At 48.3% G+C, this 12,685-nt stretch overlaps 1 protein-coding gene across 2 annotated transcripts in view; it reads left to right on the top strand.

Moving 5' to 3' along the window:
* JADE1 (jade family PHD finger 1) overlaps nt 1-12,685 on the top strand; it is a 961,679-nt gene that overhangs the window by 425,977 nt on the left and 523,017 nt on the right. For both annotated transcript variants that reach the window (XM_069631059.1, XM_069631060.1), the window contains exon 4: nt 7,630-7,787. In XM_069631059.1, coding sequence (XP_069487160.1) covers nt 7,630-7,787 — 158 coding nt within the window. The remainder of the gene's footprint in view (nt 1-7,629; nt 7,788-12,685) is intronic.

Raw genomic sequence — 12,685 nt, 5'->3', positions numbered from 1 at the left:
GGAGGCTATTTAAACCACGCCCGGAGAACAGAACACGCTTGCAGTCCTGCACTCCTGCAGCGTAATGCTCACCGTGCCTGCAGCTCCGGTCCAGTCTTCAGCCACGCCCGATCTGTTCTACTCGATCTGCATCTGCAAAGGAAGAACAGAGAACAGGTTATATCAAGAACCTTACCTTGGTTCTCCATCGCAATCATCCAGGGGTTCTGCACCTGCAAGGGAAGGAACACCAGTGACCGCGCTATTCAAGGAAGCATTTCAAGAACAAGTAACATAGCGCAGCGAGATGCTCATCGATGCTCCGTTCGTCCATGCGATCCAGCGAGGCACTCTGGCGTGATCACTGCCCGGAACAGCCGCATCTGTAAAAGACCAGAAAAGACAACAGGTGAGCTGTGACTCGCTATAAGACATTCAATCCCGCACCGCAAGATACTTACCCGAAGCAATATTCGCCTGCGGTCTCGCTAATCTCATCGCACGAGCTTCACTCCGGAAAGTGCCGCACTTGCAGACAAGAAAGAAAGAGAACAGGTAAAACGCGCAAATGAACAATACCGCATGTTAAGACATTATTTTTCTTCGTAATACTGAAACTTACCTTGGTATTTACTTCGTTCTCTCGGAGAAGAGACACCTGCCTGCGGCAATTCGGCAAAGGGAAGAAAAAAAAACTATGAAGACAATAGTGCAGGAGTGAACTGCACGACGATCAGAATTCAAAAGCAAGGCATAAGACTTACCTCAGAGTTATTGTTGTCAGGAACTCAACCAACAGACTACGGGATCAGTGAAGTTAACGGAATACCCAAGTTTCAACGCACCCCTGCATGCAGACGCAGGATGGAGAGCCCATCCTTCTTAACAATCAGGTGGAACACAGTAAAAAAAACATAAGGAGATTACTGAAGTAGTAGCAGAAGTTAGACCTCCTTCTATTGGTCAGCTAATTTACCATTGTCCCACTCTAGGAAAATCTTCCTTCGTGCCAGACAGACGAAACTCAGAGGGCAGGTGCAGTCGCTCATCACTTCACTACGAGTCACGCTGGTGGAGACCGTTGCAGTCGAGTTTCGTTTGGCGCCCCTGTGGAATCCAGGTGAACGTAACACAAAGTCATAAATGATGTCTGGTTTTTATGGGCTTGCAAGCTCTTTTGACCCAAGACCCTTAAAGATCATAGGACGAAACGCTGGACCCATCACGCCATGCAGGCCGAGGCCGCCATGGACGTTAGAGGGTGCCTCCACCGACGGCAGTGACGTCGTCCTTTCGGACTTCCACGTTCCCCAGTGCTAGCCCCCGATCCTGGAAGACAGGCCGGCGGCTCTGTTGTGGGGACTAAACCCGGCGGCATAAGCACTTCATCTTCCCACACTAAACACAAACCCTGCAGCGATGTGTCGAGCACGTGCTGAGATTCGGCAGATCTGCGGATTCTCTGTCCTGTGGGCACTCCAAAAGTCAGTCGCCTCATTACAGGCCCCATAAAACAAAAGACACCGCCCATAAATCCTCATCTACCGAGCACTGAACGTCAAAAGACGCGGTGGAAGCTCCTCCCGACTGCTGATCGTCAGAGGACGCGGCAAAGGCCCTTGCCTGTGCCGAAACTCGACCTGTGTTGTTGATAACTTCTAGTTCAAAGAAATAGTCCTCTAAAAGCTATGATCATAGAGGTAAGCAAAAGGACAGGGATAAGTCACACAAGGACAAGTCCCTTAAGGACAAAACTCATAGTGAGGGGCCTACCCCTGCCAGAGACACTGTACAGGAGATTGATGCAACAAGGGAGGGTACCTTAAGTGAGGCCCTACATAATAAGGGCCTGCCTACACCTGCTGTTCCTTACCCTGGCATTATCCCCAGCTCAGCCAACTGGTCCGCTGAGGACATAGAGTAATGTCCAGAATTACTTTCTTTTCTAACTTCTTTGAAGAGCACCCTCAAGCCTTTGAGAGCTTACAAAATACACCTCCCACTGATCAGCCTTCTACTTCTCAGCCCCGTCAATTATCCCAGCCATCAGGAAAGAGATCTCTCTCTTCTGATCCCTATGATATGTCTACTGCCAAAAATTCTTGCACCCCTGCAGATCTTTGACATACATGCAGACACAGAAGAATATCAAGAGGATGATCCATACTATGACATAGAGGATGAGGGGGGATAATATTGATGACGACGAGGCGGAGTCTATGCAATGGTCTATCCAGTTCCACAGTATTCCTAGTTACCTGATTCACCAGTGGATAATCAAACCCTGTTTAGTGACATTTTGGTCAAAGCAGCTGAGCACGTCGACATTGAGACTCAAGAGACTCAGCAGGACAAGCATTTTGTTGAGAACATCCTAGGGACAAGAAAGCTGCCACCTAGTGTATACTTAGTTTGAAGTCCGTTCAAAGAAGGATCCAGCCTTCACTTGGAACGCCCAATCAAACAATGGCAGTTAACCCAAGAATAGAGAAGCTAGTCCGCCCGGCCCCGTCTGATCTCTTATATAAGAGGACAGCTTAGGCCAGATTCACTGGTGGTCACTACTACCCGGAAGAGAGCTGGTACACCCTTGGCCTCCTCCGAAGCGCCACCAGACAGAGAGCAAGAAGCTCTACTCCATGGGTAGGAATGTGGCTACTTCTGCAGCTTACCAAGCAAGAATCACCGACAATTCCACACTGTTGGCAAGTTATGACTGTACTAAATTGGATGAGGTTACGGCCCAGGCTGACTGCTCCAGAACATCTGAAATCTAAACTTGCCCTTGTCACAGCCGAAAGGCAGAGCCAACGCCAGCAGTCTGCTTAAAAACAACCTTGATGCTGCAGATAATGCCGGATGCGTCATCGCAGAGGGCACTATCCTCAAGCGCCATGCCTGGCTTCGACAGTCCGGTTTTAAACTAGAGACTCAGGCAACCTTGCTCAATATGCCAATAGAACCTAGTTTTTTATTTGGCAAAGAAGTGGAGGATGCTCTGAAGTCGGCCAAGGATGGGTACGAAACACTAGAGTCCCTTGGCCAACTTACTAATAAACAGACCGGACAAAGGGGGAGAAATTGTTTTGCCGTTTTCGTGGCCAAAATCAAAGAGGCTCCGTTTAGGGACAAAACCAGAATACATCTTGGAATTACAACCAGGGTCAATCGTCCCAGGGTTATCCTAGAGGCGAGCGCAGAGGTCGCGGCCGGGGGAGACCCTCCTCTGGCAGAGGTGGAGGAACGCCTCCCAAACAATGACGCCCAGCTACAGGTCCCCTCCCCAGCCGGGGGACAGATTTCAAACTTGACCCACGCATGGGAGGGCATAACCGCAGACAAGTGGGTGTTGTCAACAGTAGCGGGAGGTTATTGTGTGGAGCTCCTAGAAACTACATCAAACCTCCCACCGCGCCAGAGGAAGACGTCAAGAGAGGAACAACTCATCTTGATAGAAGAAGTAAACGTGCTACTCAGACGCCCTTGAGATCGCGCCGTCCAACGAGGTAAACAAGGGTATCTATTCAACATACATCCTTGTACCTAATAAAGCTCCAACAATGCGCCCAGTATTAGACTTGCGCGCTGCAAACAAATATGTCAAGCCACAAATGTTCGGCATGACTACGCTACAAGAAGTAATCTCCCTCTGCTAAAACGGGGGGGAGGGAATTACATGGTAACATTGGATATGAAAGATGCTTATTTTCATATTTCAATGCTCCCAGCACACAGAAGACTCTTGCGGTGCAAAGTAGCAAACCAGCACTACCAATTCAAGGTGCTACCCTTCGGAATAGCCTCGGCTCCAAGGGTATTCACCAAATACTGGCGGTGGTGACAGCGTACCTGCGCATGGAGGCAACCACAGTGTACCCCTACCTGGACGACTGGCTGATCACAGGGGAAACTTCCCATCTTTGCAAACTAAACACGCAAAGAACCATAAATCTCCTCTACCAATTGGGTCTCTCGATAAACGAGAAAGTTATGTATTGTACCAAATACATCGAAACAGTTCTTAGGATCTGTATTACATACTCAAACAGGCTTAGCCTTTCCGTTCATGGAGAGTGCAAAACGTGCTTTGGAAAATATACCAGTATCAAGCCGGTCTCCAGATAAGCCTACGCAAAGCAATGTGGTTACTAGGCATGATGGCATTGTGTATTTATCTAGTCCCACACGCACATCTGCGCAACGGACTAATGCAGGAGTGGTTGGCGAAACAATGGTCTCGGGCAAGTTGACGTTCAGAGGGACGATCTAGTGGTTGTTTCGCCAACACTGGTACAAAACCTATGCTGGTAGTCGAGAGAAAATCTGTTAAAGGGAAAACGCTTCCACGATCCGGAGGCGCAAGCGGTTGTCACGACAGATGTGTCACTTTCCGGGTGGGGGATCATTCCCTTCAGCACACAGTCTGTGGTCACAGGTCACTGCACAAAACCATATCAAACTGCTGGAACTACTGGTAGTACTCCAAGCTCTCCAAGCATTCAAGATGCAACTGAAAAAACAGTCAGTTCTAATTCTAACCGACCGCACAACTGCCATGTTCTACATCAACAAACAGGGGGACACACACTCTCCAAGTCTATCCAAGTTGGCGCAAAAGATATGGAGGTGGGCACTCAAACGGGGGATATCCCTATCCTCCCAACACGTTCGAGGGGTACTCAACACTCTAGCAGACTCTGAGCAGAGATCGCCTACCAGAGGAACACGAGTGGCAACTACTCAAGCGTCATAGACCACATCTTCTCTCAATGGGGTTATCCTACACTAGACTTGTTGGCTACAAGAGAAAACGAGCAATACCCAGACTTTTCGTCCAGGTTCCCCCAGCCAGACTCCAAGGGGAACGCCTGAAGGATGAACTAGTCAGGGAAATTTGCTTAAGCTTATCGAGGGAGTAAACTGGCTCCACCTTCCAATGTCTAATCCCTCGCCCGGATGGGGTCTCAATGTAATACTAGCAAAGCTCATGGTACCCCCTTTCGAGCCTGTGTACCAGCCGAGTCTTAAACACTGCACCTACAAGACTACCTTCTTAGTGGCTATTACTTCTATAAGAAGGGTCAGTGAATTACAAGCCTTGTCCGTGCAGGACCCTTTCTTTCTTGTCCATAAAGATACATTGGTTTTACGTGCTCCTCCTAGGTTTTACCCTAAATTAATTTCTAAATTCCACGTAAACCAATCCATGGAGCTCCCGGCTTTGTTTCAGACTCCACTAGCTCAGCTGAGGTTAAAACCTACACACTAGATGTGAGGAGAGCGATCCTCTACTACGTAGACAAGACCATGCCGCTCAGAAAGACAGATCAACTGTTTGTCTCCATAGCAACAGGCAGAGAAGGGGGCCGCATTTCCTAGAATGCGATCTTCAGATGGATATTCGAATGTATACAACAATGCTATTCATTATCAAATTAAACGCTGCCTTTTACGCCAAGCGCTCGTTCCATACGGAGAACAGGAGCTCCTCTGGCTTTTATTGCAAATGTACCCTTGGCCATCATTTGCAAAGCAGATACATGGAGCTCAGTTCATACTTTCACTCAGCACTACTGCATTGACACGCATTCCAAAGCAGATACACAGGTGGGACAAGCGGTTCTAAAACATCTATTTGCCGCTGCTCCTTCTCCCAACCCACCACCTTCTCATACCACTGCTCGCTAATCTATGCATAGCATATGTTATAAGCAGATTCCACAAGCCTCAGAAGGGATATATTACTCACCGTAATCGTATTTCTGATGTTTGTATCTGCTTAGATTCACATGCGCTCACCCTTCCTCCCCTGGGAGAAGGCCCATAGATGTTATGAGCTTTCTGTCTAAATCTGCTTGGATACAACTGTACTCACATTACACTTCATGCAACCTCATGTCCGAACAAAACAATCTGAGGGACCCCGACACGTGAAGGACCATGGGTACAGTGGACGTCACACTATGGTTAGTAATACTGGCATGCCCTGTGGTCATCCCTTTTCGAAAAACAACTTTAATATTCCGCAGCTTCCACTAGATGTCCTATGCATAGCATGTGAATCTAAGCAGATAGAAGCATCAGGAATACAATTACGGTGAGTAATGTATCCCATATTTATCTTTATTATTTTTAAAGGGGACCAAAGAAAAACAAAGTATACAAGTGGTTGCCAAACCTTGTCACATTATCAGAAGTAGATCCATATAATCAAGACTCAGAGCATTGTGGCATGAGGTCAATTCCAAATCAAATAACAATTCAACCTCCTTTCTGGCAGCTAGGAACAGTAAATAAGTAAAATGTAGTATTTTGTCTCCCTTCACCCACCACCCCATATTTCTTTTAATTTCTGTAGGCAACCCCTTGCAGCACAAATTAGTCTCTCAATGGGTGCACACCTATCGACCTCTGCGGACCAGCGGCTGAGTCTTGGACACTCTGCCGACCCCCACTTAGCGGCAACAAGCCTCTTTACCATCCCCAGTATTACAGACAAAACATTCTCTTGGCCTTGGTAAACCCCACCTCTCTCCAAATCCCCAACAGTATCAGCTTCGGGTCACATGGGACCTGGGACCCCAGCAGTGAGGTTAACCTACGGATGCACTTCCCCCAGAAGACCTAGATCTGTACGCACTCCCATAGCGTGTGGAAGAAGGTGCCCACCCCCTCCCATACCGCAAACACGTGCCACATCTACTACCCCCACGAGCCTTGGCTGGCTGAGAGTAATATGCTGGGTGTATCTTGTATCTCACGTGGGAACATGTGTGCCTCTAGCCATTCCTCTGGTTCCAGTGGTCCAACCATCCTCTCCCACCTTTCCCCGAGTCTGGACAGCTCCTGCGCCATTACCTGGTACAAAATATTTTGTCTGCCATCAAAGATGTAATCCGTGGTGCCATCACGGATGTCCTCATTTTGGTCATAGGCTGCACAACAGGGGGTGCGAAGGTAAGGTGGCTCTAGCTGAACTTCAGGGGTTTGTTGCATTAAGTTCACACCTTAACGTCCCTTGAACTAAAGTTTATTTTTCCTTGTATGTGTGTATTGTTCTGTTGTTGATTAAACGGACTAACAGCCAAGTGCAAAGAACACTCAGTGCATACTTTTTCCTTGGTTTGTAGACTTGCACACGCTTTTAGTAGGAAACCCAATACCAGTCATATGGTGTAAGGGATGTTTGCTTAATAGAACAGTACGAGAAGCTCAGAAATGGCATGTTTTGTGTCATTGCTGACTTGTGTTGTAAATGTAGGTGCTTTGAGGGCTGTACCCTCTAGCCGTATTGCACTAATGAAAGGAGCTAATAAAGGCTCTCCTTAATCGGTCATCTGTTTACTTTTATTTCCTTAAAGCATTTGAATATAGGGCACTCAACTTACCTCGGCAAAGTCAGGATATTTTGTATGTTCCAAGAGAATTACTATTTATCACTTCAGTAGTATTTCATTTTGCTGATTGCATTGTGGCCTTGTTTGAATTTCTAATAGAGTAATACTAAAAAGTGGAAAATTATTTGATGGTTTTTGTCTCTTTTTAATGCCAAGGTTGGCTTTGAAGCTGGATTTTTGAGCAGTCTCACTTATACAAAATGTTCCATCACCACCAGCTGCATAACCTAAAATGCGCTTTGTCTCTTTTCAGGTGTTTAGAACCGACCTGATAACTGCTATGAAGCTGCATGACTCCTATCAACTGGACCCAGAGGAGTATTATATTTTGGCAGACCCTTGGCGACAGGAATGGGAAAAGGGTGTTCAGGTGCCCGTCAGCCAAGAAGCCATTCCAGAACCTCTAGCCAGGTATATTATTTAAGAATTGATTATTAAATAATTTGTCGTCTTGACTTCTGATGGGGTGCAAATATTTTACAACAAAAAAATAGGGTTAGTTCACTGCACCCTCTTCGTAGCTTATTTTCCACGCCTTGGTCCCATACGCGAATGCCATCACCTTGTTCCTCGCATGTTCACACAGCAGTCGCTTCATTTGTATTTCGAGTGCACCATTCCAAGCATATGTGCACCGAAGGATCTTGCAGGAGCCTTGAGGAAACACGTCTCATCGCATGGCAACTTAGCCAGGCCCCCTTAGTTCACTGCACCCTCAAGCATCAGATTGGTATTGCTAATGGAATGTGATCTTGTATAACCAAAAGGACGACTACATAGAACCATTTAATAGATTTTTATCAATCCTATATGAAGGGATAGAAATAAAGATTCGATAAACAGGAGCTGCTGGGTATCTAGCATCACCCTCTAAAGCGTGAGCTAGTACATAGCATACTACAAATCGAACTCTGACACACAATGCATACATTAACTTGTTGTGCATTATATATGGTCCATTATTATTTTTTAAACAGGATTTTATAAACAACCAACTTTCCCCCTTCTTCTCCTCCCCAATCCCTCCCCCAATCCCTCCCCCCTAGTGACCACAGCTATCCTTGCATCGTACTGATCTGCTTTCCACATACATTCCATTCCTCCTACCTTTACACCATATTCATTATACGCAGATTTTGTGGGTATCATTGCTTCATAAAGTCACTTTTAGGTAGTCCAAGACCATGCCGCAGTCCTGTTTAAATCTCACTGCATCCCCCTTAATTAGATACGTGACCCACTCCATGGCCCCCATTTTCCAAAGCCTTTGGAGCAACTCCACCCCATCGGCGACTTCCTCAAATGCTACCTTTTTGCCAGTGCCAACCAGGCCGCCACTAGCATGATGATGGCCTTCCTATGGGCCTTGGTGGGCAACTGAAAAGCTGGGTAAAAAGAGTCCTCGCATCCACTCCTGCGCTCCCGGCGTCACATCAAATGTAATCACCTGGATCTGTGAGCCCACTTCCGCCCAAAAGGAGGCTATGGCGAGGCACCCCCACTGTACATGGGCCGAGTCCCCCTTCCCCTGGCATCTCTTCCAGCATTCCTGTGACACCCCTGTGTATATATTATGCAGCACCACTGGCGTGTAATGCCACTGCTTCAACATCTAATACCAGGTTTACCTGAGCTGTATAGATCTTGTCAATTTGGGGATGTTTCACCACAGATTCTCACAGTGGTCTATGGGGATTTCACCACCCAGTGTACTCTCAATTTTATCTATGCCCACTTTTGAGGAGTATCTTGTACAGCATGGACACTGCGTTTGGATCCTCTGTGTGAGGTGAAACATTTTTTCAATGGTTGTCAGCTCTCTACATAAAGCCTGCTTAATATTGTTGTCCGACAACCAATGTCTCAGCTGATAGTGCCCCATGTTGTCTTTTTTCCGTGATCCCAGTGTGACGTTTCCGCACATCAAATGACATTGCCTTGGTCCTTTGCATCATGTCCCAGTTCTTCACACATTTAACCTTCTGCCACCGCCCAAAAGCTCCTTGCGTCATCCCTGGGGCAAACTGTGGGTTCCCAAACAGGGGCATGAATGGAGACACATACGTAGAGAGGGCCCTCTACCCCAGCCACTGATCCCAGATGTTGCACACACGGCCTGTAATATGGCTTTTACGCACATTCAAGGGTCTATCCTATACCACAAGATGCAGTCCAGCGGCTTGCGCACCACTGCTCTGTCCATCCGTACCCACGGTTTGGACTACTCCCCACTAAACTATTTCCTGACCACCCTCAGTTGTGTTGCCTCATAGTATCTAAGGAAGTTTGGGAGTCCCCTCTCCCCCCACACCACTCTTCTCTTTAGTGGCCATTAGTCTCTGCAGTGCAATTCTGGGGCGTTGGTTCTGCTATATAAATGTAGTCACCAGCTTATTCAAAGTAACAAACATTTTTTTCGGGATGCCACGATATTGACAGGGTTTCCACCTCTCTAGGTCTTCCCTGATCTGCCGCAGTACATCCGAATAATTCTGATCATACATCGTTGACGCAGTGGTAACCCCAAAGTACTTTAGTCCTCCATCTGCCAGTCTAAATGGGGCAGTATAGCTGCAGGTCACCTACTTGTTCGGGAGTGAGGGCTAGTCCCAAAAGCTCAGCATATTAATTTTAATCCCCACTGCATGTTCTAACTGGCTGAGCTCTCTTAGTAGAGGTGGGATTGACATTGCGGGTCTCTTAAAGTTAATAGCATGTTGTATGCAAATGCAATAACCTTGTGCTCTTCCCCCATCCTCCCCACCACCCTCCCCCGCCCCAAGCGGAATTCCTCTTATCTCTGTATTGTCTGATTCTAGTGAGGAGGGGTTCCAGATAAAGTGCATACAGGAGCGGGGACAAGGGACACCCCTGTATTGTTCCCCAAGGATTGGGATTTTCCTAGATGGGTGGGTATTCATCGACAATCGTATTGTGGGACTCTTATAGTTGGCTTTTATCGTCTGTAAAAAGTTTGCCCTAGAGTGCTCCAGTGTGTGGAAAAGGACCGGCCATTCGACTCGGTCAAATGCTGCTGCAGCCTCTATGGATATTAATACTGATGGGGACTGTTTTATTACTGATTTCTCGATCAAGGGACGGTTCCTTCTGGTATTGTAAAACATCTGTCTTCCGATAACCAATCCTGATAGGTCGTCATCAACCAGTGAAGAAAGCGGCAGTGTCACCTGTTTTGCCAAGACTCCTGTGAATTATTTTGCATCTATATCCATTAACCCAATGGGCCTATAGGACCCACAGTGAAGGGGGGTCCTTGTCGGACTTCCGGAACACCACCACCTTAGCCTCTGACATAGTTTGCGTTATCTCCCCCATGGACGCTATGGAGTTGAACAGTTTAGTGAGTCTGGGGACTAACCTCTTACAGAAGTTTATTGGGAGGGCTTTTATGGCTGCCTCGATTTCCTCTGCTTAAATGTCCGACTTTAGTTGTTCCCGTGCCATTGGGATCCTCCTGAGGTCTTGTAGGTGCTGCCCGGGTCTTCCAGCAGGGCACCAGGGTGTCTTCGGCAGCGGGGTGTGACACTTGAGTTGGGCTGGCGTGTCCCTTCCCTTTGTTCTTGGCATCTGGATCCTTAGGCCCTCTCCGCTTCGGACTGCGCCCTGGTGGGTCTTCTCATTTCTCCCCCTGGCCTCACCTGCTTCTCTTGGCTCTTCATCCGCTATTACACCAGACTCCCCTCTATAGTCCATCCTGTTCAGAGAAGCTCAGCCTCCCCCGGTGGGCCAGGCCGTTCCAGCCAGTTCAGTTAGGCCTTATCCTCGTCGCCTTCCTCCTCCTCCACGACCTGTACCGCAGCACCACAATTGCCCCGGACCCCATTGACATGTGGGGGAGGAAGGAGGGTGGGGGAGTCAGCGCTCGCACTCCTCTGTCCGGCTGATGCTCGCCTTGCTCTTCTACATTGGGGACATGACCCAGTGCTGCACCCTGGCTCTTTATGCTTTTCCACTTGTTGCTCCTTGTCTTTCACCCTGTTTCTGAAGGCCTCTGATTTTTACCCTTCAATCCTGCTCTGCCCCTTGTCTCCCAGATCACTCTCCACTGTCTCTGCTGTTGTTGGAGCTGCCTCGTGCTCCAGGGAGGGTGGGATTTGGGAAGGGGGGCCCACCGGTGCTCAACAGCATGGAACCTGGGCTTCTCACCAGGCCCCGCCGGCTCTGCTTCTCCTGCGGCCTCTGCTCTCCTCCGGTCCACAGCCGTGTACTTTCTCCGCTCTGTGTCCTCCCCTTTGGCCTCCGTGGGCCTGCTGCCACTGACATGGACGCTTCCCGGATGGGGCCATCACCTGTACCCTTGGTCGCTGCTTGTCCAGGGATGGCTGAGCGTCACTGGTTGCTCCGCATCCGTGGCACTACCGCCGCGCCGAACTCATCTCCCCGGCAAATGCTGATTGTGGCTGACTATCCAACTTTCCTTTGGGCCGGGTCGCTCCAACGCCTCCCTCGCTCCTGCAGGTTTAGGCGATCCCCTCAGCTACTGCGCACTCCGCCTGTGGTAGTCTGGTGTGCGCCCGCTGCACCATCTACGCTCCTCGATTTGTATTTTTTTTTTTCTGTTGTGGCTTGCAGGGACTCAATGTCTGGGTGTGGAGAGCCTCTGTGGTCTACCCCACCCATCATCTCCCCGGTCTCTCTGCTCGCCTGCCAGGGTATCTCATCAACGGTCAGGCCCAGGATGGAGCGCTGCTCTACACCTCCTCCTCAATCCGCGGCCATCTTGAAATCAGCCCATTATGTTTTATGACTTAAAGATGTGTGCTTAAGCACCTTAATACACATTGCCAAATACAGAGTTAATGTCACTTGGGTATGTCTGCCCAGGGGAGTCAAAAATGACTCCTTGAAGCTATGGTATTGAACTAACTTGCCTCTTCAATGCTAGAAGCATGGGCTACATAGTTGTGAGCTGTTTTGCATTGGTAAATACACAATGCCAAACGTGCGAGATCCACTCTTCTGAGAACAAACAGGGTCAAATAACCTGTTCTATCCGATGGTACCCACACAGGAGGTTACAAAATCCTAGTTTACTCTGCCTTACCAGTGGAGAAATATCCATTTTCGTATCAGCCTGGTCCTGCCCTAAATACTAGACAATTCTAATCTGAACAAGAAGAGCAACCACGCCCCAGACATGTGTTTCTGCCTTACTAGGCGTAATCCTTGAAGTGTGGCTGTTAGGCAGAGAGTGCAAGTGGCCCATGACTTGATCAACCGAACTAACTTGGGGTAAAACACCAAGTGGTTAAGAATTTGCCAAAAATGTGTGAACCCTTCTACCATTG

This window comes from Ambystoma mexicanum, chromosome 6q (assembly GCF_040938575.1).
Source record: "Ambystoma mexicanum isolate Mex_15411 chromosome 6q, UKY_AmexF1_1, whole genome shotgun sequence".
NCBI lineage: Eukaryota > Metazoa > Chordata > Amphibia > Caudata > Ambystomatidae > Ambystoma > Ambystoma mexicanum.
The sequence above is the reverse complement of the archived record's forward strand: the minus strand, read 5'-3'. Positions and strand labels throughout refer to the sequence as shown.